We start from the raw sequence: 27,483 nt of genomic DNA, 5'->3' as shown, positions 1-27,483 counted from the left end.
TTGTTAATTGCCTCCGTTCATTCAGAGCACAATGATCCAGTGAAACCGTATTACGGATCTCTCATTTAAGGCTCTGCCCCAGTGGACATGCTGGATTTAAAAAAAAAAAATTCCCATTTCAATTTTATATAAAAAGTATAAATTTTTAAGTAGAAGTTTTGGTTTAGAACACCTACCAGATTCTTTTACAAACGAGGAAACGATTAGTGACGTCTGGCAACAAAATATGATATTAAATGTTCATGTAGTTGAAAATATGTATAAATTATGCCAACTACAAAAAAAAAATAAAAATGCAATAACTAGACATGGGAGGTGAGGCCATACCTTAAACAAGTGCAGTTAGTTTTTTGCTCTTAATGAAATTTCCAAAGATATTAGAAGATTAGTTGTACAGCTGAATATTCTGTTGTCGTTTCGGAAGGTATTAATGGGGTTTCATATACTATGTATGTGTGATGCGAGATCTTGTAGGCTGCAGGTTTGAGGGTGGCGACGCGGTTGTGTCGGCAGCGCTGCCGTGCGTGGTCCTGGGATCGCGCGTGTCGCAGTTCTGGCGGCACCAGAAGGGCAGCCCGCGCTGGTACCTGGCCACCGTCGAGGCGGTGCACCAGTTCTGCGCGGAGCTCGGCGACGCGCGGTACGCGGGGCAGTGCGACGACCTGCTCTTCTTCTTCTGCTTCATGTACGCCAAGATACACTCGCTGTACCGCCACGACGACCTCCACGCCTACAAGCGGCCGCTCAAGTGAGGCGGCCTTCGGCTCCGTTCGGCTCCGGCGGTGACGGTCAGAGACTCGAGGTCAAGAACACTGCGGTAAATATATAACCTGCCGAACCAGCGTGGTTAGCGGATGCATTTTATCCTGTTTTTTTATACCTACAGGACATTCATAAGTGTGAAAATGCTGGTGCGAGATGTGAGCAATAATATTTTATATCTTGAATACCATTTAAAGAAATGAATATTCATTTTATTTTAAAACTCCAAGCATAGTATTTTAAAATTATTAATTTATATTTTATAAAGCATGTTAGGGCTGAAATTTGGTAGGCTCTGTGAAAACTTTTGACTGATTTAGAACATATTTTTGGAATGAATGGTGTAGCTAAATTTTTTTTTAATTTTTTATTATTATTTTTTTTAAATGCTGTTACAGACAAGTGTAAGTAAAGTTCAGTGAAATACAGTTGGTTGTGTTGTCATAGAAAAATATGTGAAATGACCTAAAGAAGTACAAAATTTTGGTATTGAAAAAAGGGGTGCAAAAAGTAAATGTAAAAAAAAATCTATGTTAGTTAAAACATTGTAAACTCGTGTGAATACAGTAGAATCCCGCCGATGCGACCCCCCTCTGATGCGTTCATTCCGTTTATACGACCGTTTTTTGAGAAACCGTGAAAAATTTGAGCAGAGAAATTCAAAAATTTGAGTAAAATCGGCTGAAAAACAAGGCTGTTACACTTTGTTGGGCGCGATGTGTTCACGTTTATCTTGGCGAGAGCTGTACTGTAAGCAGGCAGGCATACAAAAGATGGCTAAAAATAGATACCACCCCTCTAGACTGTCCACGCTGCAGTGTCTAGCCGAGCTCGGCGCGTCCACTATCGCACGAAAAGCCGTCTCAGCTGTCCTCCCCTCCCACACCGCGTGCGGCAAAAGCCAGGTTGTATAGTCCATTCTCTGTAAAATATTTTTATGGGCTTATACGACTGTCCTTCGCCGTTAATAAATACATTATAAGTTTAAGTTATTATGATACAATTTGTTTATTAGTCACACAGCATTTTCTGCTGAAAAATCACTAATACCTCGAATTTTATTGAACAGAAAAATTTAGCAGGGCCGTAAAATTTATTTTACTGCATAGTTACTTTTCCATCTGCAATCAAACGTGTTTTTTTTTCTTTTTTTTTATGCTGTGAAGGGTCGTGGAAAAGATAATTGCTTGAGTTGTCAAAATAAACATCGCTGACGGCAAGGGCGGGAGCGCATCCTGTCGGTCTGTCGCTGTGATTATCTACTCCCAAAACATGTAACAGTGATTTTTTATGTATTTGGATTTTGGGGGAGGGGGGGGGGGGGGTAAAAATTGGCCCGAATTCTCTATTGCGACCATTCCGTTTATAAGTCCGTTTTTCCGGAAACCGTGAGGGGTCGCATCAGCGGGATTCTACTGTATGTGGTTAGGTTAGCTACATTTAAAGTACTGCTAAAGGGGTGTGAATGTTTACTTTTTGATTTTTTCGGGACAAGTATTAAATTAAAAACACCATTGTCAAAATTGTATGTATTATCATATGAGCTCCCACTCTAAAAAAATTATCAAACTATCAAATTAAATGTAAACAAAGGGATGGACAGCATTGAAAATACAACACACACTAATAGTCATCTAATACCATCAACAAATATTATTTTGCTTAATCTATAAATTACTGAAAACTGAAAAGCAGATTATGAACAAACAAGACGATAGGTTAGTTCCATATATATATATATTTATATTTTATCGGAAACAAAGTTTTTGTCCACTTGAAAACTGCATTTTCAGCATTACATCACGTAATAAAAGAAGAGTCGCAGCTGCATCCTCATTAATGCTCAGCTAGCAGCATGAGACAGGACATGAACTATGCAATACTATAATTTGCTTATGTGATTTCAGTACAAGTTGTGGCCCCATCACTGGATATGATGGTGGGTCACAAAGTGTGTGACTAAGATTAAGGGTGGCTCAAAATCCGGTGAGACGTTAAGTTGTTTTCACTTATCGCTTGACTATTATTAATAGTTTAGCATACTTGCCAACTGGTAAGATTTACCTGTAGAATGTACGGAAAATCATGTTGTTTTATGGTTGTAGGCCATATCTTTTAGTTTTTTTTTTTTTTTTACTGGTTTTTCAACATTTGGACATAATTTAAAAAATTCAGAAGTTTTAGGTGGCATACCAGTATAGGTATGTCGAGGTAAAATCAACAGAGTATGTGTTTGTCTCATCTTTTTCCTTATTGGCTGCTACTAGGTATTCAATTACTTTTGGTTTTTAAGGGTATGGATTTTATTTAAATAAATAATTTTTTTAAATATATATATATTAATTTTAAAATTATTCTTTTATTTTAACTTATCCTGTGTAATCTACATATATTATTGTAGGCAAAAGTATATAGCTAAATTTTGTTCATGTAAAATAAGTTATGATATTTTGTTTATGGAGTTATTATTTGAAATACTTAGAATTTCTCAGAAATGGAAGGAGCAAAAACATTTCTTAAAATCTCCTATAATTTAATAAATTAATTTTCAATATGATGTATTATAGCCTTATTTAATTTATATATTTGATACTAAGAAGAAAAGACTTGATCAGTGCACAGTAGTGCCTAATTTAATTCACTTAAGGAAGATTATTCAACTTTACAAATATTTGTGTTAATAGAAGAAACCTCTAGAATTTGTATTAATTTGGATCAATTACTTCAAAACTTTACAAACTGTTCTAATAGGTCATCAGTATCACAGAATACATTTATATGAACTTTATCTTCCAAGAATTAAAGTTATATAATACTATAATGTTTGTGTGACTTAAGTTTATACACTTGAACTATTCTACCAGAACTTCGAGAGTTAAGTACCTAGAGATCTAACAGGGACTAAATTTCCACCAGAATTTAATGTTGAGTTTGAGGAATAAGAAAACAGCAACGAACTGATGCCCTAGCAGAGGATCAAATTGATTCTTCGTCGATAGTATTTATAAATTGACGAGAGAGATTTGATTACTTCTAATTTTTCAACACTAAAGTTGTAGTTATAGTGTACATGTGTTTGTGATTTGTAAAGTTATAAATATTTGATCACCAATTTTGATCTGTTATGACATTTTTAAAGTAACCGATATTTTGATACTAGTAATGCATACCTGCCAACCCTCCCGCTTTAGGCGGGAGACTCCCGATTTTATACCCTTTCTCCCGCCCTCCCGATTTGTCATTAAAATCTCCCGTTTTTTGGTTCTGTTTCTCTTGAAGTTTTTAATGCAATAAATTTATAGATTTAATATGTTTGTACCATTATTCCGTACAATTGTATAGTAACTACTGTTCGTACCATAACGTGTAGTTATTTTAATAGCTTAAATGCCCACAATTGTCTGCTAAAACTCTTGGTTAAGCGTACATCTAAGAAAGAAACGTAGTTATTGACGATAATTATGGGAGCTGTTTTGGTACACGTTCGTCATTGGTGTTTGTTAGCCAACCAGAAAAAGGTTTGTTTTCCAAAATGGGGTGTTTTGTCAACATTGTAAATTGTGTTTTCGGTGGTGTTTTGAAATAAAGACGGACTGGATTAATAATGAGTTTATGATACCACTGTTTACATTCGTGCCTAAATTCGCTTCGGTTTGTTGGTCGGCTATGTGTGAATTGATTTTTCGTCCCCGAACAAATTCGCCTTTGTTCGCGTCTGTGCTCACAGAATAAGTGTAGAGGTAGCATTATAGTAGTCTTCGAATTTATTCAACGGTGTATTCATAAAAATATTATTTTGTGGAAGCAGTTGCGTGATGAGTATTTTGTACGCGTTTAGTTGTAGGCCTACTCCGCAATAGGGATTTAATAGAAATGGCCTACAGTGAAGTATCTTGCTGTGTACAAGAAGACATTTAGTGACGAATTTCCGTGCATTTTGCAATCGAGGAAAGGTGAACATGCTGCATTTTGTTCTTTGTGTAGTGATTTTTCCGTCAAAATAAACAAAATTTCACCACTACACCCCCCCCCCCCTCCCCCTTATTAGTGGCAACAAGCATTGTTTACACTCCACTAAAAAACCTCCCACTTTTTGACTGGCCAAAGTTGACAGGTATGGTAATGGCTTCACCAGTTAATTTACACAATTTAGAATATATTTATTCAGTTATATGACTAATTAGCTAATCAGAGGTCAAATAAGATATTGCCAGAGATCCTTGAATGAAAATTTAATAAATTTGATTTTAAACTCTGAGCTTTAAAAGTGGTAATATTTTGTCATTATTATTTTATTTGAGGATCAATCACTCATGAGATGCTAATGAAAACCTATAATATTAACTTAACTAATTTCAAAAGCGATACCTCACCGCTAAACTTACTATGTGAATTATTGCTTAGTGTTTCATGTACATATTTTAATTGTGGTTGTAATGAGTGCTATAAGCTGAACAGTATTTTTGTGTGGCTTCAATAAAATTAATTTCATGTTTACAATATTATTGGGAAAAGTATGCAATTTTTTTGTATCTTCCCATGTTGCGTAATCAATCAAACGTTTATTATCAATACATATTTAAAGTCTTTGTCACTATCACCACCATCATAGACATAATGATCACAATCACCACCACCATCTACTGAGTTAAAAATAAACAAATAAGCCAAAGAAAGGGTGTGGCTGATTGTGCAGCATGAGACAAGACCAAAAACAGAATAACAAGTGCCCAAATTTGCCCCTGTAGGCTCGTCGAATGTTCTTTGACTCATAAAAAATGCAATTTGCATAAAGCCGTAGTAAATGTGTACCTATATATACGTACATATATATTTTAAAAACAAGCTAACTGCATTAAATTGATAAGCTGTATGTCACACACGTCTGTTATCACGAAGCAGTCGGCCCTATGTTCCAAAAGTTAAGAGTGAAATGGCATATGTAGCAGTTAACTTATCTCTGTTTGGCCACATCCCTTTATGCTATTATTAGAGGCAATATATATTAAAATAACATGCTACAAAGCTGATTACAGCTGACAATTATTTAAGTTATTTATATAAATATTATTTTTATCTCTATAATATGGCACAATGTGAAAAGCTAGCAATAAGTACATATATTTGTGTGTATATAGTAAACTACCCACAGACAACAATATAATTTTTAATTTCTACACAAAGCTGCTGTACCATTAACTTGTATCCTCTTATTTATTTACTACGCCTGTGTGAATATCAGTTTTTTTTTCTTTTAAAAAATTTCAAATCGAATAATATTGAATCAAATAGTGAGAATTAGAATACCACTAGAAATATTTTTTCATATCATGAAACAAATACATAGGGAAAGAGAAAGTAAATGTTTGTTATAAGAGCTTCTGTGAAATTAGACAAATCATATTTAAGTCAAAGGTTGGTTAGGGTTAAGTCAACAACAATAATTATATTTAACATGTTTGCTAAAATATTTAAATTTTAATAGAAAAAAAATTGCTTCATTTATTCTTTTTTTTATTTTAATGTAGCTAACTTAGTCACACATTTCACTGATAGATATTTACGTAACCTAGTGAGCGAATGTGTGAAGAGTTTGTGACTGTCGCAAGTATTGTGCTGACATTGGTAGAAACAAAATAAACAATGGTCACAGGAACTAATTTATTGGTCAAGCTGACAACATGCATGAGGCCACCTTCAAAGACAGAATTTTAAGTGAATGGATTGCAAAAATTAATACATATGTGTACAGGCCAACATCATGCTAAATTTTGTCAAGAGTTAGTCTGTGATGTTGATGGTTCAATGTACACATACGTAAATAAAGAACAAGATAGACAATTTTACCACTGTCACTATAACCAATTATACTCGTATAGTACCACTGAATAGAAAACTTTATCAGAATTTAAAAAAAAAAAAAAATGTTAAACCCTCTTTAGCATTTTTTACCCTCATTCAGTGAAGACTCCTTAAACCCTATGAAATCCCTTCATAGGACTATTATATTTTTAAATTTTATCTATTTTATATAATTATCATAAATTTTTGATTTTAAAAATGAGCACATCTGAACCAATGCCAATTGGACAGCGATCAGCCCAATGGTAAAATACAAATACTGATATAAATCTTCTGCACCTTCAGCAAGGTGCGTTTTGATAGTTAGTAGTGAAATGTACACAATTATTGCTTTGATGTCCACCTGTTTCAGAAAGATATTTGTTACACGTCTAGCTACCCTCTTTTATCGCATAATGGTCGCACTCGCGTAATTGCCGCACCCATATTTTAGGGCGTCAAAATTTGGATAAAAAAAACCTCTCGCGTAAACGTCGCACAATGTTTTTGGTCCCGCTATTAGATTCCGAATGCTTTGTGGGTATTTTTTTCGTATAAAACGATGTTTTTTTAAAATAGAAATCCAATATTTATTTGGACATTACTACTTACTTATTTAATTAACGGAAATACGACGTGTAAATTATCTTTTAGACTTTTTAAACATTAAAACCTTCATCCGTTTGTCAGCGTCGCCGCGGTGTACTGCGTACAAAACTATAGCCAGCGCTCGTTGCAATCATTAATGTTTGGTTATGTTGCTTTCCGTATAAAGTGCGCGCACGTAGCCGAATATCGATATCTCGCAGAGTGCATGCAACGCACACTCTCTATTTGGTTTATGAGTAGATAATAGCAGCCAGAATACAGGGAGAGCCTAGGAGCAACAAGAATTAGATCATAGAGCCAGATATGACAATCGTCCTGGAAATAATTTTGATCGTTCGCAGAAGTACCAAAGTTGGTAAAATTTTGGCAGTAAGAATGGGCAACCTCAAATGAAATATGTTTTGAATCAGGGAGAACCATAAGCTTCTCGCGATCGCACTCTAACACAACCGAAAGCTGAACTAGAAAATTTTTTTATAGCGATCTCAGGATAACCTTGCTCCCAAATAAGTACAAGAAGTAACTGATATTCTATGAAACAACCAGGTGTGTTCTCCCTATGGGATACTGACCTTGGAAGAAGGAACCATGGTCTACCATCACATCAATATAAGCAACATAGAAACAATAGAGCAGGCCTCATGACAACTCCCGTATAGAAAGCACACACACAGCAGAATATCAATATCTCACCGATTGCATACAACATGCGCTCTCTATCAGGTGCTGAGTTAACTACATTTGATAGCCCACATTCTTTCGTGTTGTATACTACGGTAGTTACGCGTTCGTTCGTCTTGCATTTGGAACACAGATGTTTTTCTATTTAAAGTTGAAGAAAGGTTTTTGTTGTATGACTTATTAATTTAAATTGTTTGGTGTGCTCTTTTATACTTCCCTTTTTAAATAAACGTACTTCCCATGAATGGGTTTTGTTTTTATGAATAACTTTATCTAACAAAAAATATTTTTTTCCGCATAATCGTCGCACCCCTACTTTTCAAAATTGATTTTAGAATAAAATGTGCGACGATTATGCGAGAAAACATTGTAATTTGGCACCTGGACCACTATAGCTGGCACCGTCCAATTTAAACATTACTAGGTCTGTTCGAAGCTTCAACTAAGTGAATCAATTGAAGCTCTTTTTAATATTAGATTTGACTTCACCAAGAAATTTGCTTTTAGTTTGAAATGTAGTTTTGGTTGTGATGCAAAGCTTCGTTTCTGATGTGAACAGGATTTAACACAGGAAGCCTTAGATCTGCTCATGAAAATATTTAGTTTTTTTTTGTGTTGCACATGTTCTGCACAAATAAAGTAGTTTACTTAAAACAAAAAAAAAACAAAAAATCAAATGTGGCACTCATGTTTGCTTTTATGAATGCTCACTATTAGTTTATAATTTTTATATAATTTGATTGGTGTTATATATAGGGCCCAATTTGTTAAACTGTTACAAATGTTATTTTCTTTACTTTATAAAATGTTGGACTGTAGTAAGTGTAGTGCAGCCGTGCTGAGAACTATATTCCAATTTGCTTCGCCTTCGCGAGTATTTTAAACATTCAATTTGATATTTGCTTTGCATCAAAAAACTAGTATTCACACATCACCTTTGCTCCCATCTCTCCTGTTATACAAAGTCTTTATCACTACAAACATAGATTGTCATGCATCATGCAAACATTGCACTTTCTAATCTCAGCTACATCAATGTTAAGGCATTTTGCACTTTAAAGTTGCACACACATTTATGTCATTGAAAGTACAAGTCTACACTAAGCGTAAGCTAAGTATCACAGTAATAAGGAATATTTATGCTCAGACAGTGTTACTTTTAGGGACGGAAAAACTAATTTCTAAATCTGGCTTTCATTTAACCTCTTCATTTCTTTAGAAACACAACACCCAAAGAAAGCCTAGACTAAAACTACATTTTCAACATATGTTAAGGTGGTCTCCTGACTGGGCACACAAGCTTTAAAAGCTTTAAGGGTGGCATTGGACAGTGCATCACATGCCTATTCGCGCTCTGTGTCGAAAGGACATGCAATCTTCATGTCTGAGACATGCCTCTAACTAAATATATTATAGCAATATTCATGTCTGAGACATGCCTCTAACTTAAGATATTATACAGTGAAACCTCATTAATAAAAACCCTGTTAATACAAAACTTTCATTAATACAAAGTGTTTTCATAGTCCCTAGAAATTACATAGGTGTTATAGTGCTGAAGTAATTCTAATATAAAAGTGCATTTCTTCCAAGGGTAAACAATAACATGCAGTAAAGGATGATTAGTACATATATTAAAAAAAAATGTAAAGTTTCAACTCAAATAATACTGATGCCATAACTTTATTCATTTTAGAAATTTTATTTTTTTAAATGCTTTGAAATTAAATTTTACAATCCCTAAAAATAGTAAATTTCATGCAGTATAACTCTGTCTGCAACATTGAACTTAATTTGAATTTTATTTACAAGTAATTAAAAAAAAAAAAGATTGAATTTGTAATAATTTGATTATTGCACAGTGACAAAATTATGGTCCCCTGAGGTTTTGTATTACTGAGGTTTGACTGTAATTCTAAAATGTAATAAAGAAAGGCTCTCTTAAAGTTTATATAATACATACAATAATGTGAACTAAATGTTTACATGTAAAAAAGTCCTAAAAAAAAACTTTTTTTCAGTGCTCAAAAAAAGTGTGTTAAAAACAAACACAAAATCATGATATTTCTCTTGCAGATAATGGCTTGTTTTTTTTTTATCACAGGATATTTACTAAACTTTATCTAACAGAGATAAAAAAAAACATCAGACAAGAGTTCACATAAAGTAATGGCATAAAATATGATACAACCAATATGGAGTGAATAACTGAGGCTGAGATGGATAAAGAAGTCACTCTTGTCCCATATTACCAAAAATTGGTTGGCATAGTCAATGTATTCTGCAAAAGTTAGAATTATTTGTTGACTACTATTTATGACATGTTTAAATGCAAATATACTTTAGTATATCTAAGCTGACATATAATGAAAAAAGTATTTGTATTTTCATTTCAAAGATTATGAATGAAGTAATTATTGCATCTTGAAATGTTTTTAAATTGTTACTACGTATATGTACTCTAGAACTTTGTTCTCAAAATAAAGTCATAAAAAAAATAGAACAAAAGCTGTACACGACTAAAAATTACTTCTCTTCTGGACACAGGCATCTTTTCGAAAAAATAAAATAAAACTAAGAAAATTATTTTGCATAGAAAACAACTACCTACTTTGACCATGTTCAAACTGGCAAATATGGATGACTAAATGATCACAAGATTTTTTTTGTAATGTGTAAGTTAGGAATAATTTATATATTTTTAATACATACTTGGTTCAACTAACAAAATTACAAATTCATTCCAAATGTTTGACTTATTCTGAAGATGCAAATGAGTTGATTAAGCTTGGTGATCAATTGTGGATTGTGGTATTTTGGTTTTTTAAAATGTTTTGTGATGGAATAACATTTTTAAATTGAAAAAGTGTTTCGAATTTACATGGTAACAGTTAAAGCCCAATTTACAATAACGTATCGCGTCTGACCGTCCGTTAAAGCTTTACAGAATAAATTATAACCACCTACTAAATGTTTGCAAGATGCATAATTTATAGATCTGGGCGGGATAGGCAATTTTGGTACGGAAAAATTTCTGATAAAAAAAATAGTTTCCCGCAGAATGGGACCAAGAATTATTTAAAGTTGTAAATTAAAAAATTTCAATACTGACTATTTTAAAGGGAAAATGTTGTCCTTTTTATTGTGAAGGCGCAAATATAGTAATTGTACAGTGATAGAGGCAGGTAATTTTCAAGTAAAAGCAAAATATCACAAAATAAAGGCTAATCTTATTTAATTTTATGATCAACATGAAAATAAACAAAAACCATAACTGGTGCAATAGTGATGAAATCAGCTCATAATATACTTTTAACTCAACCAATTCACTTGTTATAGTTATTTATGTCTGCCACATACGTATTGGGCAATATTACAAACATATTTACAGCAAATTTCTACTCGATTCTGGCTCGTTTGTTTTCATCACTTTAAAGGAGAAAATTGAAATGTCTATAGTGTCATAGATAAATGCAGAAAGTACCTACTCCTGTGAGAACACAGCAATCATGGATGAGATACGTTTTGCTACAGTTTTTCAACAGTAGTGAAACAACTTTGATTATTTTGTGAATGTTTCAAATGCTGAGTGAAGTGTTTGTTTAGGATTATGCCTGTGAATATTTTTTACACCCCTGTTAATAGACACAGTTTGAACTGCTAAAAATGGTATGTTTCATTGTGTGCATGTATTTAATCAGGTTAGAGTACAATGCTATTTTCAAAAATATTTTTTTTTTAATAAGTTTGGCACATTGACATGTATACTAATGGAATGAAATCAGGAAACAGGAAAAGTAATTTCCTGCCCAGCTCTTAATATTCTGTGTCAATGAGGCCAGTAAAAAAAATCTTGTTAACTACTGAAATAAACCAAAGGGAAACCTACATTCGGAGCATCAGTAAGTTCACATTGCTTTCACGAGTGTACAGTATTCAAGATAAAGGTATTAACTTTTTTGACAGGGTCTTTGCAAACGTTCAGATTTTGACAGCCGAGTACTGGATGTAAGAAACAAAAACATACACAGATTCGTGTAGCACAAAACTAGCTATATGCATCAATAATAATTTTGTTAATAAAATTAGAATATTAAACTGTCAAAGTCTGAATGCATCTTGCAGTATCTATAAAAAAAAAGGGGGGGAGGGGGTCTGTAAAGTCGGTTTACGGATGATAATTTTACGTGATAACGTCATAAGAAAACATTAATGAAAAATTGCATACTTTTTAATCTTCAAATATTATTTACAGTTTTTACAAATTTGATTTAAATAATTTGTTTAAATATAATCACGAACAATTAGTTGAAAAGCCCGCCTTAACCTGTTTGATATTATAGAAGATTTTCTCGCACTGTGGTTGGCCAGTTCTGGCACGCTCTGCTCAGGCGTAACGTGACAATGAGTCATGCTTTTTCGTGCGTGCAGCTGACGTTCATCGATTTATAAGACCTTATCACGTAAAAAAAAAAAAAGTTAACAGAGTGTAAATGAGGTAAAAACAAATTCCACTAAGATTACAATATGTAAGATATAACCTAAAATGACGCTGACACCTCTTCACCGGAATACTGAGAAAATCAGTTCTTGAACTTCTCCATCAGCTCGTTGAGCTGGGCAACAAACTTCTCGTCTTCGTCCTTCGATGTCTTCGTCCAAGCCAGAGGCAGGTGCGTGGAGACGGGACTTCGATCTGCACAGCACAGGACAGAGGTTAACACCGCAGCAGTCGCACAGCTGGATCACATTCTGGACGTGACGATCACTCCTGTCCACGCAGGCCAACAAATGGACATTTTAGGCTGGTAAAGCTTCGATAGTACCTTTGAATATATATACTGTATAGAAGTCGCGAGTGGATAGGATTTACTCTACGTTTTTCAGAAGCGTATGATGAGCAGCTTGGGAACTTCACCGCTGCAGTGCGCTGCCGTAACGCCCTGTATCGTCTTAGTTGTTATTTACACGTTAGAGCGCAGCACTGTCGCCTGCTGTCATTCCCCGCACCCCCCACCTATCATTCACTGCAGCTCAAGGTAGTTCAACGGGAGGGGGAAAGGGTGTTTGAAGAGTTCGATACTTGTCCGCTAGGGACCACCACAAGTCGATGCCCTAGAGATGGTGGCGATTGCGGCGGTGAATTAACCAACTACCTCAAACCGTATTAGAAATTTTAACCTGGGCTGGCGACTTCTATACAGTATAGTATATATTCAAAGATAGTACTGAACAAAAGGAGAGCTTTTTAAAAACTGTTTCGAGGAGATATTCCCAGAGGCAGCCAGGCCGGCCGCTGAGGGGCGAGGCCTCCAGACACGAGCCTGTACGCAGCATCCGTCACCTGTCACGTCGCAAACTTAGACTATTACTCGATGGTCCGCAAATGTGAGCATCCAGACAAAACTATCAGATCAATGCCAACTATCGAAACATAATTGACCTAGTTTCTTCTCTGGTTCAAGAAGGGCTTCGTCAATGTGTTAAGTTAAATAATACATGAAACCATCATTAATAAAAACCTTGTTAATACTAAATATTCAAGAATAATTTATGTGAAGTTTCAACTGAAACAATAGTGATGCCACTGCTTCAGTTCAGGGTTGATGGTATGTCTTTTTGTAGATAGTTTCTAAACTTTTTTTTTTTACTCTTCTGTCTGAAATATTTAAATAATTAGTATAATAACAAATATTTTTTGAGCCACAAAAATTTAAAAAATTTCATTTTACAATCAATCCCTAGAAAAAAGTACATTTGATTCTGCATAAAATTGTGTGCAAGTTTCCTTGGACCATATTCTATTTTTATGCGTAATATGCACGTACCAAATGGGAAAAAAAAAACATTAAATGGCTTTATTTGGATTTTATTTGGAAAATTATTCTCCACAGAAACTCCTGTCTTTGTCTTGATGCAGACTTAAGGCTCTACTTCACCCGCCATTTTGAGTTGCTGTAGTTTCGTAACATTTTTTTTTTATTCAGGAAAACATCTACGGATGTTCTACTTTACAGGCAATGCATGCACATTTTGCTGCCCCAGATAAATGCAACAAGTCATGTGCTGTTCATAAATTTTTTTATTGTGCTGTGGTCACTAACTAGATATAATTTTTTTTTTTCATTTTTTTCAGGAATGTACAACTCTTAACTGGGACGAGCACAAGTCTAAAATTCCAAAATGATAGGCGAGATGGAAATGGAGAGAGAGATTAACTTCTCTTCGACATCGAGGCCATTACGAAAGACGAAAGGTAGTGGTTTTTCCAACAGAGCGTTGACGAAGTAGCGGGTGGGGGGAAACGAGAGCACTCCGAGGCAAACAACCGCCACACTGCAAGGAGGGTCCTCACCCTGGAAGAAGAGGCCGCTGGCATGCTTGAGGGCCGCCTCCGACACGGCCAGCCACACCGCCGTGTCGGCGCCCTGCTCCGCGCTGCGCAGACGCTCCTTCATGCGGCTGTAGAAGTCGGGCATGGCCGAGCGCACGGCCGGCGTGTCGGCCCAGCCGGGGTGCATCGCCGCGAAGAACACGTCCGGGTCCTCCCGCGCCAGGCACTCCATCACGATGATCTGCGCAAGCGAGGGCTCGTCACCTCGAGCCGGGGACCTCGGCAAGGGTTGCAGGTCTGACCCGAAGCTGCGCTGTCTACAACTGGCGGGCCGGCGGCCAGTGTTTCCCCGCGGCCTGCCTTAACAATCTCTCAACTAGGGAATACTCGTAAGTGTACACGGTCACATGCCAGCCGTTTGTTTTCACGTTCGTAGAGAAAACGCAGTCTCTTGACAATGTTCAGAAGCCAAAGTATTCACACAGAAATACTTAAGAATTATTTGCATTCATGTTATCTTTATATTGTCAAATAATTACTATATTTAATATTTTTTTTTTACTTCATCACATGCCACATATTTTCGGGTATTTATTACTTTATTAGTCACTATACAGAACTAACTATATAAGACAAAATATCAGTGTAAAATTTAAATATTAAAAAATAATGTGTCTGGCCATTGGATGAGTTTCAAAATTATATCTGGCCCTCAAAGGGAGTGAAGTTGGACCCAGTGGTCTATAATATTGGAGGTGCCACTGCTTTAAGTTTCTGTGCATAACCTTGCGACGTAATATCCTTGCGAACAAAACATAGTATGCACAAAAACTATAAATTAACCAATTCAAATATGCATTCATTTCGTATAAATGAATTATGCTCAGTCTCACAAGCCATTTTAACGTTCTGGTTTTCTCGTGATCACGTACTCTTATTTAATGGGTATTTATAAAATTTTAATTCTATACCTCCTTTTCATTTGTTTTTCTGCCACAAATATTCTCAAAAGAAATTCCCCTAGTGTAATATATGTTGGAAAAAAAATTGTGGCAGTAAAACAAATGCAAGGGACATATCCAGTTAAAATTAAAAAAAAAAAAAAAAAAACCCTGAAATAAAAGTAACGATGGAAAAAAAAAATCTACAATGGCGTGTGAAACCATGCCTTAAGGCTTAGCATCTTGTCAGTGAAGTCATTATTGATGACAAGAGGCAATGAGAAAAAAAAAGTTAAGCCTTTATTGAATGATTGAGGGAAACTGGCCCACCTTGAAAAAAAACCTGTTTCTCACTTGCGAAACATCATGGTTTGTAAATCGAACCCAGGTCGCCTTGGCGGCCCCTTGAAGTTTGTCTAAATGTGTTCAAAAGAAGGACGAGCCAGGCAAACCCTCAAATACCATTGAATCTCTGGTATTTGAAAGACTTGAGACTCGAGGAAAAAATAGGTAAGAAAAATATTGAAGGAAATAAATATAGTAAATACCAAAAATTCAACTCTTGACAGCTCTGAATTTTAGTAGGTCTCTAATCTGTTTTTCTTTGTATATATCCTATTACAGTTCTACAAGATAGTATACTTATAATTGACTAATTATTTAAATAAAAATAATGATATGTATTGATTTGGAAAATTTGTTAGTGAAATTAACATTTAAAGGGTTAAATTTTTTTAATAATTTTAATAATTTTTTAATGGGATTCAAGTGGTAGTTTCTAGTTAGGTACTTAAAATTATCGGAATTCAAGATTTGTATTAGAGAAAATTAGGATTTTACCCATGCTAGAGCCAAAATTTGATAGTGTTATTAAAACAAAAAAAACAGTAAATTCACAATTAATAATAGTCTATTTAGTTTATATCATTATTAAATATTAAAAGATTAGGTAGTAATAAGTATACATCAAGCACAATAATGTTGATCTGTTTACAAGCACTACATACACATATTTATGAGAGCAAGTTGAACAAAACTACTGCAAAAAAATATCAATATTCCTCTGTTATGTTTATTATTTCACAAGAAAGTCATAAATAAAAAATAAAAAATACAGCTACACATTTTTTTAAAATGCAATGTCTCAAGCCAATAATATGGTTTTATATGTTGACACTTTTCATTGTTATAATTTTTATTTTAAAAGTATCATGCATTATATATAAATATATTTTATTAATGGTGTAGTTTAGGCCCTTAGCCACGTATGTAAAGTATCAGCTATAGACTGCTTTTATTTATTTTACTTTGAAACAAACCACACAATGAAACTATTTTTTTTTTTTTTTTTTAAATAAAAGGCTACGTTAATAATTTATGAAAATATCTCTATTTTAATAGACAGAATGACATAATTGAGATGAATTTTGCTGAGTTTCGTGTTTTGCTTTGCATTTTGGTGATATACTATATACTCTATACTACTATACTCCAATTTCAGTTGGAGGTGTAGTGATTAAAATTTCGCTATTATTTTGGTTTCATCTTTATTCACCACATAATCTTGCCTCTATCCATCACCAGTTCGAAACAAGCATTTCACCCGTCATGTTGGTAACAACGAGGATACTTAATAATGTTCGCAGGCTTTCACGGCCATTGTCTGAAGCAGCTTGGCTTCTGGGTTGTAGCCATCAGGTAGGTTACTGTTCCCTGATGATGGCGACTGCAATGTCGACCGAAACGTCGGTGAACTATTCGCCAAGGACGCGGCTACAACCCAGAAGCCAAGCTACAACAGCGGTGGATACTTGCCTGCTGACGCTTGTTCTGTGCGTACGCCAAGGTGCCGTCAAAAGGACTCATGCTCTCGAACTGCAGGTCCTTGGAGTTCAACTTCTGCACCAGCATCCCGCCGGAGGACACCATTATGACTCGAGGCTTGGCAGACCTGTGGTTAAAATGCACAGTGAGCACAGACAGATACCAAACAAGATGTAAATATTTAGCTTCTACCCAGGTGCATTTGACTCAACTCAATACAGTTAAACCTGATTTATCCGGACAGTCAAAAAACTGGATAATTCAGGTAATAAGGGACAGAAGCAAAACAAAATCCTTAAATAAGCACACTTAGCCTTTACTACTATAAAAAACTATGTATGTTTTGTATCAGGGATGGAAAACCTTTATTAGTGAATGTGCCATTTTTTTTATGAAAAAAATAAATAAAATAATGTGGCTATGATGTGCCATCAAAAAATCCTGACTTAGTGATGATGATGAAAATAATGTATAAAAATAAAACTAAATGCTATTAACTTAAAAACTAATGATTTGCAACTCAAAAATTGTACAGCTATCTAAATGTTTACTATTTTATATTAATTTAAAAAAAAAAAGAAAAATTTGTTAACTACGCAATTCGAGCAAAAAACCGCTAAACAAGCAGATTCTTTTACATTAATACTTACATCGAGACATATAAGGAGATAGAGAGAGGCCTTGATAATTTTTTTTTGTTCATTTAGATATTCTGCCAGTTTAAGGATTCTTCTGTCTTTTATTGTGTTTCTAGATAAAGGAATATTTTTGATCCGCTGAATTACCTTATCTTAATTTTCAAAATCATAAAAACATTTATAACACAGTATTATTTGAGGAGATACAGTGAAACCCTAGAAATTAGATAGGAATTATTGTGATAAGTACGTAGTATGTTTAATACAAAATTATGTTGTTTTTGTTACAAGGGTAAATAATTACATGAAGTAAAGGATGGTTAGTACAACAGCCCAGGATAATGTTAAGAAACAATATGAAGTTTCAACTAACATGACACTGATGCTTTGTTTTTGTTCATTATAGGTTGGGGGGAAAAAAGATACGAAATTTAATTATTCCAAAATGACGGTAGTATGTCTTTTTGTATGTAATTTCTAGAACTTTGATTAAGTCTTCTGTCTTAAACCCTTTTAAGTGTGATACAACAGATAAAAATTTTTTCTTTGAGCAACGAATGTGGCCATCTTTTAAAAATTGTACTTTCACAATCCCTAAAATAAATGTACATTTGGTTGTGACGTAAAATTTCTGTGCAAGTTTTCGCTTTTATTTGAAATTTTTAGTGATGGGTCGAGACTCGAAAAATCGAGCGAGTCGAGTCGAGCCGGCGAAACTAAACTCGACTCGAAAACCGAGTTGATTAAGATCGTGTCCTCGAGTCTCGTCAAAGTTTAGTTTTTGGCTCGACCATAATGTTGCACAATTTCCAATCGTGAAGGTACTTATCTAAAACCATGCACTTTCAAATAAAATAAAATGTATTATTTTGGCCTACCTAGTGGAAAACCTCTGATCCAACACTGAAAACCTTGAAAATGAAGTCGAAATATTATTTATTTTCGATCGTGTATAACCGCAAACAGTGCATCCCATCATTCATTATGCACTTAATATTTCTAATTGCAACAAAATACCTTTATTTAACTATAACGGAATTAAGAAATGTTCTCTAGATTCAGTCATGAACAAGACCGCGAACATCGTCAATATTTGGGCAGCTTTGGAAGTAAATAATATTACTAAACACTAGACAGCCGCCATTTTAACTCTGGGCCAATGACCTACGTAAGTCATCTTACAGCCAGGGAATGTTGCCACTTTGACAAATCAATATCAACAATAATTGAAATCTCCAACCAGTTTTCCATGGCCGAACGGAAAATTGAGGCTGTTGATGTTTATGTTTAAACTTGAAAGTAATTTTTGCGTCGCCGGCGTCACATCAATCATAAACGGTTTAGTATTAGTGGAATGGATATGTTTGTACGGCCTGGGACGTCACAAAGTGACGAATAGAAATCAAGAGCAGAGATTTGGGAATTTTTTGAAAAAATTGATCATCAGACAGCTAGATTCAAGTGCTGCAAAAAATTTTACAACACTCCGTCATCAACAACTTCAATTCTGATTCGTCACTTGGATGTGCATTTTACTTAAGTGTCAGTATGAAGATAAAAAAAAAGACAAAAAATCAAAATGTGTAGTGCAACTTTCAATAATTATATTATATTAAGAAATATTTAACTTATATTTATTTCACTCATCATTTTGCCACTTGAACCTCGACAAATTTCCATGAGTTTGGCTCGAGTTCAACTCGAAGACAAATTTCTATGAGTTCGACTCGAGCTCGACTCGAAGATAAATTTCTTTGTTTAACTCGAACTCGACTCGATGCTGAAATAGGGTGACTCGACCCATCACTAGAAATTTTGTTTAGAAATCAAATAAAAATTGTGATTAATTTTTGCAATAGTTGAGTGAATGGAACCCTCGTTATTGCACGGCATCAGGTTTGTATCATCGAGGTTTGACTGCACATCCCACATGCAGGTGGGTGGGCGGAAGGATGCAAACAGACTCCAAGCGAGGGGCAACGGGCCCAGCGCAGACACCCGGCGGGACGCACCTCTTCAGCAGCGGGAGCAGCGTCTTGGTGAGCACGTACGTGCCGAGCGTGTTGGTGGCAAAGTTCTTCTCCAGGCCATCCCCGTCCACCTCTCGGCTGTTCACCATGCAGCCCGCGTTGTTCACCTGCCGACAGCACGCGCACGCTCGACAACTGCTCCCCCTCTCCTCCGACACCCTCGCCGACGGCGAACCACCAGAGCCGTGGCCAAGGGAGATGTCGGGAAATATTCCCCTGAAACTCCGTGGAAGAGGCACCTTCTGCTTCTGCAGTCAAAACTTAAAATATTCTAATTTCATTGTTTCAGTCGTGTGTTTTGATTCAGTGGTGGCCACATTCACTCTTTTTCAAGGGCCAGACTATAAGAATTAAAATAAAATTTCTTAAAAAATTTTTTAATGCGCTGTTACTCTCTGGAGAGTAACCAATTTATAAAATTATTGGTCATGTGATGATAAAAAAAAAGTTATTACCTCAAAAGTTGTATTAAAAAAAATAGTTGTAAGAAGAAGTACCAGAAAGCAATATATGGATTACAAAATATATAAATAATATTTTTTTGAGAACATTGTTGCTTCATTAACAGTGTTTGTTGACAACTTAATCAACAAACAAGCAAAGATACATATCAGTCTCTCTGATGATATTTTTGGGCTGAAAAAATTCTTAGGGTGAGCTGTACGAAAAAACGTCACGAACTGCCATTTGGCCTCGCTGTCTCAGACTACAATATTGGAATAGCATTTTTTACGATATAATAATAACAAATAATAATATCAAATGGTTGGCCAAACTTAGAGATGGCCACCCTCATCTAGGGAAAGGGAAGAACGCTATGACAAATTAATCAGGTTTTGAATTCAACCATTATTTTTTTTTATATTTTTTATTTATGTCTCTTCTCAACATATCTTATAACATGGATTTCCTTAAGTTTACAATGACTGACCACACTAATTTTTCACTTCTGTGAAATCATAGCAATTAAACATACAACTATATAACTATCAAAAAATAAGTTTATATTACCTAAGGGGAAAAAAAAAATGCAGTAATGTGTGTTCAATGTTTCAACACAGTATTAAGATGACCACGTTGAAACGACTCACCAAAACATCCAATTTGTCTGTGCTGGCTGCAAAGTCTTTGGCAAACTTGTAAACATTTCTTGGCTGCGAAAGGTCTAAAATGTGAACATAAATGTTCTGGGGAAAAAAAAAAAAAAAAAAAAAAAAAAAAGAAAGAAAAAAAGACAAGACTAGTTAATATACACACCCAAATTTATCAGTTCAGCATCAAGTTTCATTTTCATACAATAAATGCATCATATTACATAAAAATGTGTAAAAAAATGAGAAAATTGAAAGGAGCTGAAAGCTCAGAAAAGGAAAATGCAAGTACAAACATTATATAATCAGCAGAAGGACTTAGCAGTCTGCCAAAGTACATCAGGCTTCAAGAAATTACGGCAATATAATCACGTGAAGATAACTGGCCAGTACACTATCAAATACACATCAAATTCACGTAAAACAAGATCACAATGTAGCTATTTATGTGCAGACTGAAAATATAATTTCGTCCAATAGCGAAAGGTCTTTAATCCAGCACGTTCGGACAATGGCCACAAAAGATCAGCGATTTTGCTTGATTATAGAATGTCAATACAGTTTTATACGAGAATCCCAAATGTGAAAATGTGAAATGTAACTTGCTATAAAACAGGAAACACTGGACTGAAATGAAAAACAACAGTAATGATATACTCTCAGCAAACTAAAAATGTCAACAGTGCAGTTATGCAACATGGCCACAACGGTCAATGGCCGGATTCCACCAGAAAAAATATCTAGGCGACCGCCTCAACTGGTGTCGATTTATAGAACCATGGACGTAGATACAGGGGAGGGGGGCCGGGGGGACTTGCTTAGGCTTGCAAAATAGTAACTGTGAAACTGGGTTTAAATATAAATTTCAAAAATACGTTCCATGGAAAACTTTCAGTACATTTAAAGTTTTATGCTTAATGTATGCATACAGGCCAAGATATGGACAGAATACACAACATACACGTGATGACTCATGTCGGTTAAAACCCACACCCCAAACTCCCTCCACCCCTCCCCCTTTCCGATCATTTGCAAATCCGACAGATTTGTGCCCCTGTACTGAACCACAGAATGCCAGATCAAAAAACCTTTCACTGTCTACAAAACAACTACAGCTCACAGGTGTTGGAAATGTAATTTTAAATTCTTAGTGAATCTTAATATTTTTTTTTTGGTAATTTTGTATTATGATTGCCATACACAGACTGTTTAAATTTTAAATATAAAATTTATTTCTTGCTGATTTAGTTAAGGAAAAAAAATATTGTATACAAAAAATCCTAAAGATAATGCAGTTGAATGTACTGAGGAAAACACCATGTTGATTTTTTCATTTTTTCGTCATTAATTTTTTCTAAGGGCTATTACTAAAATTTTAACTCGTTACCTCCCTTACATTTGTTGTCCTGCCACAAATATTTATTTTCAACAGATATTCACTTAGTGCAATATCATGGGTGTAAACGTTTTTGGAAGTTTTGATAATTACAAAGAACTGCGAACCTTTTTACAACCATGACATTACACCAATTGGATAACTGCTGAAAATATTTGTGGTTAAAATTTTAGAAATAGCCCTTAAACAAAAGTAATGATGGAAAAATGAAGAAGAAGAAAAGGGAAAAAGAAAATCAGTATGGCGTGTGACACCGAGAGTCTTAAAATAACTAACAATAACTAGAGACCTGCAAAATTTGCGGTTTCGATGGCCTTCAGGACATACTGCACATACCCCTGTACACTCGGGAAAAATAACGCAAGTTCATTGGCTGCAGACTTGTAAGACGTCTCAGCTGGTTTATCTGTGATTCAATCCTTCTTTGGTTGAGGGTTTATAACTGTTTGAAATTCGTCCAGATGAACAGTGAGTCAATAGCAATATTATCTAAGAGGTATATATGTTTGAATTCTAGCCTATCACCGAACGAATCCGCAAATTTTGCAGGTTTCTAACAATAACACTTGAGAGTGCAGACAACCAATCATAACCACGGGGATGCAACACAGCGCAGAGGAAGGGAGGAAGGGCGGAAGAGAGTTACCTGGTTACACGACTCCTCGACTATCTCGCTCTTGGTCTTCTCGGCGTTCTGCTGGTTGCGGCACACCATGTGGACCTCTCCCCCCCTCCTCGCCACCTCCAGCGCCACGCACTTCCCGATGCCGCTGTTCGCACCTGCCACACACGCTCCCCTGGCATGGCTCCCCCCCTCTCGTGCAAGCCAACACCACTGATGCTCCTTTAATGCATCGCCCTCGTCACCATCAGTTTGTAATATCTAGAGACAAGAGTTGGTTTTATTTTTAGACCAAAGTATTTTTTTTTTTAAACAGAGGATCTCGGGGTTATTGTTTTGATTTTCATAAAAGCTGTTTTGTAATACTTACTCCACCCAAATAACGGTAAAATTTAAATGCTGAATTTTTACGATGAAATAACTTGTAATAATTTGGTCTAAAACAGATACCTACATTCAGAAGAATAAAAATAAATTAGCCAGCATTTGTAGTTATAAAGTGATTCAATAAGAGATGTACGATAAAACAAATAAAATTAATTTTTCTGATCCAAGCACTTTGGTACAACTTTTTGTCCGGAAATAACGACATGCCTTGAATATACAACATTATAAATTACTTCTTTTAATGATTTGTATTATGATTTTGTTAAATGATACTTAATTCGATGATATAAATTTCATTTTGGTCTTTTATAACTTGCAATTTGATGTTATGTGGTGTTTTGACATGTTTTACGATGCTATTTCAGTTTTATCGCAATTCACCATATAATCTTGTCCCTATTAGGTAATATCATAAAATCCATCAAAATATAACAATGATAAAGATTTAAAGCACAAAACAATACCTAATTTTGTTGATTTGTTCAATTCTTAAAGATAAGCCCCAACTATCCATAATTATCTCCGGAACACAATCTAACCCAAGCATAGGGTCCATCTGAAATTTATAACCCAACCATTTAATTTTATCACTAATTAAATTTATAAGTTCTAAAAGTAAGACAGTAAAACACATCCTTAGTGTTTAAAAGGTGAGATACAAAACATAAAAAAAGTTTTTTTTGTACAAAATCTTATCACGTGGCCCGTAATTTGCTAATTGTACTGTGCATGCAAAATTTTGCTGCCATGTCCGAAAAAAAAAGAAAAAAAAAACTATTAAAATACCCACATTACTTGCACATTATCAATCTTTATTAAGGAGTTTTTAAGGATTCTTAGTGAAATATATGGACTTTTAAGGACCCTTATTCAATTAAAGACAAATAAAGGACTTTATAATAATATTAAGGACAAGAATGAACCCTGACAGCGGACCATGACCATCCGAATCAGCAATTTAGCTGGATTGCTGAATGTCAGTATAGGTTCAGATATGTTGATTTGGTTTGATCCGTGACACTTAAAATACATGCAAAACATTGGTTCGGTTGTCAAAAACAATTAACTACTGTAAAATTGTGCAAAAGGTTGGTTAGGTAAGGTCAATGAAACAATAACATTAAAATATTGTAAAATAGTTCAAAAGGCAGATTATGTTAGGTCAGTGATATGTGAATATTTTATAATCTATTACGAATAAAATATGCAGTTTTGTGGGATGATGAAGGAACATTAGTAGTTTTAAAAAACACCATTTCCAGATTTGTTCCATGGAGAAGTCACGAGATTAAAAAATTCACCAAAACCCAATTCATTCCGTTATACATAATGCAAGGTGTAGCCCTTTTATATAGTTTTAAAAATTTTTGAAACAATTTTTTGAGATTGGTAGACTACAAATTTTTGTGGTCATTAAATTTACTGTTTTATTCTGTATACTAGTTAATAGCTATTTAACATCCAGACAAACTGAGATGTTAGTTGCCACAAAGTAAGAGTTACATAGTTAAAAAAAAAAAGTAACTCAAAAGACCCGATGACAATCATATTACAAACTAAGGCAAAACAAAGACTTTGGAGTATCATTTACTGAATTAACATAATATGTACTAGGAAAATTACAACTTTTTTAACGACCACTGTGTTCGGCCTATTTTAGTTAACTGCATCCGTTAGGAGATAGGTTTTGTTTGTAAAAGTTTGATCAAAGAAATGGACATGTCTTGCTAAGTGACACAATGACAATAAATGGAATAAAACAGATGTTTCTTATTTTCTTCTATCCTGCAAACTTTTGGCACTGACTCTGTGTACTGAGTATAGCCTGTCAACAAAATCAGAGTGTAAAATAATAAAAACGGAGGAAAAAATATGCAGTAAACACTGAACAAAAAATACACATGGATTTTTATTAATTATAAATCAAACATTCATTGACAGGATATAAAGAATGGATAACCTCTTTAAAGCTTGGTGTGTGTGAGTAAGGTGTTTTGCGTACGCCTACGCATGGGCGTTGATCTTTGGGAAAGGTGGCGAGATTGGGGGGGAGGGGGGAGAGGCCTGGAATCAAGAGACGCCCCTCACTTAGGGGGTCCGCTTCTGCATATTTTAAGGTTTTCTTCTTATTGCATACATATAGGCCCAAATATGGGCAAGCACCCCGTCCAGAAATGACGTGTCGGTTAACCCCATATGCAAAACTCCCCCCCCCCCCCCCCCCCCCACCCACGAAATTCCCCTCACGAAGCCTACAGATCTGCGCCCCTGGGCCTACATGAAAGTGGAGGCCCCTACTGACGTCTCACCTGTTATCATGTACACTTGGCTGGTGCAGTCCACATCCAGGTCGGTGTTGCAGAAATGTTTAGCTGCCACTTCATAGCCGCCTCTAGAATAAATAAATAAAAGAAACAACAGGTTTCACAGATTGATGGATTTTTTTATTGTTTTACTCGCATCACTGGTGGCCCAGGGCATATCCACAGGGTTGCTAGGGAAGGGGGAGGGGGGGGGGGGTCTCTATTAAGATGTGTAATACAAAATAAAACAGAAAAAAAAATTGAATTACATTTTGGTTGTTGATATAAAACAGAGACACTGCATCAAAGAGGTTAATGCAATGGTGGTCGTGATGTTGAGGGAGGCGGGGTAAAGTGGGGAATATATCATGAAAAAAAAAATGTGAGATCTCAGTGAAGGCAGTGTTATTCTGGTTGATGCAAGGTGAGCTGTTACAACACGCAGATCATGAATTACAAAGGCAGTGATGCATTTGAGGCATGATAACTTAATGTAAGTAACTGTCCAAACCCCCTTACTGTTGATGCAAGTTTTTTTCTTTAATGCAAATATTCTTACTTTATTTCAATCTTTTTTTCTAGTTCCCTTCCCGAAATAAACTCCTGTATCCGCCACTGACTGTGTTATCTGCGAGATTCCCATGGACTACAACATTAGGATGTCTCATAAGATTAGCTTGTACAATTCACAAATTTTTACGGTTACACACAAACTGTTTGTAATAAATGATGTTCTTCCTTTTGTATGTGCTTGTTATTGTATGGCGCCATGAAGCTTCCCCCCACGTTAAAAAGGTTTTATATCGGAAAAATGTCCCTCCCTCCCCCTCGAATGGCATGATCCTGTATACGTTGAGCCAGTGGTACATTGTGCAAGCAGTTTTATTTTTTATTTATTTATTTATTTATTTACTAAAATGTTTCAGAGAGCATCGAGTGTATATATAAAGATATTGGTTATACAAGAATGAATTAAGATCATAAGTTAAATACGAAATAAAATATTTCCAAAGCCTGACATAATTAGTTTGTATTGTCAAATTAGTGCTTTTGTTTAGCCAGAATCTTAGGACGTACTAAATTAAAACAGCAAGCATCAAGTACCACAGGATCAATGTACACACAATCATGAGATTAAGATTAAGGAATTTATACAAACCAGTGATTTAGACAGAGCTGATTTAATGTACAAGAATATATATATATATAATTTTGAATATTCTAGTAGGTTCTTTCAAAATAGTAGTAGCCACTCTACAGAATCACAAATGTTTTCTGGATAATACAGTAGAATGGTCTCACATAAATGTTTTTTGCACCTCAAATTTACATATGCATATTTCAACTCAAATACTTTCAATTTGGTTATTATTTGCCTTATTTGCCAAATTTTACAAATTTGAAAGCGAAAAGTTAACATTTGAACTCCTCTCTATGCCTTAAAGTAAAAAAGTTAAGAGAAGACAACTCACTAGCCATCACACATTTCCTAAATGTCTGTGTTTTTATTGTAATTGAAAATCGATTATTCTCAGGCGAATCAGGGTAGGCCTAGATTTCAATTTAAAAAAACAGTTCATAACAACGCCGGTAACTACTTACTTCGTATATTCCTGCCAGCCTTTCAGAAACCATACTGCATTTCTGTACAGTGACATCTCTCCCAACGCTGAAACTGTACAAGTGCGAGATTTAATTTCCACTGCGTAGACAGGGAAATTACACGCAACTACCACAATTAATTAATTAATGTTACGTAAACAACGTGCCCACCCATTTTGGTAACAGTTTTGTTTACCTTAAAATCGGAATAAATAGTAAAACAAAAAACCTAAAAATAATACAAACAAAATGTTCCACACCGTATAGAAATCGAGTTTCATAATTTTTCTATTTGTTTGCTAACGATAAAAACGACACAAGATCAAATATTCTTCCTGTCTCACTGATATATATACGTTTTGCAAAAAACAAGTTTTATTTACTTTGACGTTTTCCAGTAAGTTGGCGACATTGTTGATATA

The 27,483-nt window shown here is 35.0% G+C and overlaps 2 protein-coding genes across 8 annotated transcripts in view; one reads left to right on the top strand and one right to left on the bottom strand.

Annotated features, from left to right (window-relative positions):
• The window catches only part of LOC134532038 (tRNA-uridine aminocarboxypropyltransferase 1), a 25,309-nt gene extending 9,033 nt beyond the window's left edge, over positions 1–16,276 (top strand). For 2 of the 4 annotated variants that reach the window (XM_063368178.1, XM_063368176.1), the window contains exon 5: positions 514–7,173. In XM_063368178.1, the coding sequence (XP_063224248.1) occupies positions 514–752 (239 nt within the window). In that variant the 3' untranslated portion in view covers positions 753–7,173. Of the gene's footprint in view, positions 1–513; positions 7,174–14,029 lie in introns of those variants that run through there. The other 2 variants (XR_010075117.1, XR_010075118.1) reach the window with 2 other exon arrangements.
• LOC134532037 (dehydrogenase/reductase SDR family member 12-like) lies at positions 12,107–27,483 on the bottom strand. Of its 4 annotated transcripts, XM_063368174.1 has the most exons (9): positions 27,322–27,442; positions 27,062–27,134; positions 25,466–25,548; positions 22,794–22,927; positions 20,752–20,847; positions 19,643–19,767; positions 16,984–17,119; positions 14,249–14,468; positions 12,107–12,589 (listed from the first exon to the last, which is right to left on the bottom strand). In XM_063368174.1, exons 2-9 carry the CDS (start codon positions 27,115–27,117, stop codon positions 12,477–12,479), a joined length of 963 nt encoding a protein of 320 aa, XP_063224244.1. In that variant the 5' UTR covers positions 27,118–27,134; positions 27,322–27,442; the 3' UTR covers positions 12,107–12,476. The 4 variants fall into 4 exon arrangements, with proteins under 4 accessions (XP_063224244.1, XP_063224243.1, XP_063224245.1 ...); XM_063368173.1 differs by having other exon boundaries at positions 27,062–27,483; XM_063368175.1 differs by lacking the exon at positions 27,062–27,134 and having other exon boundaries at positions 27,322–27,428.

This window comes from Bacillus rossius, chromosome 5 (assembly GCF_032445375.1).
Source record: "Bacillus rossius redtenbacheri isolate Brsri chromosome 5, Brsri_v3, whole genome shotgun sequence".
Classification (NCBI taxonomy): Eukaryota; Metazoa; Arthropoda; class Insecta; order Phasmatodea; family Bacillidae; genus Bacillus; species Bacillus rossius.
Note: the sequence above shows the minus strand (reverse complement) of the source record. Positions and strands in the feature narration are given on the sequence as shown.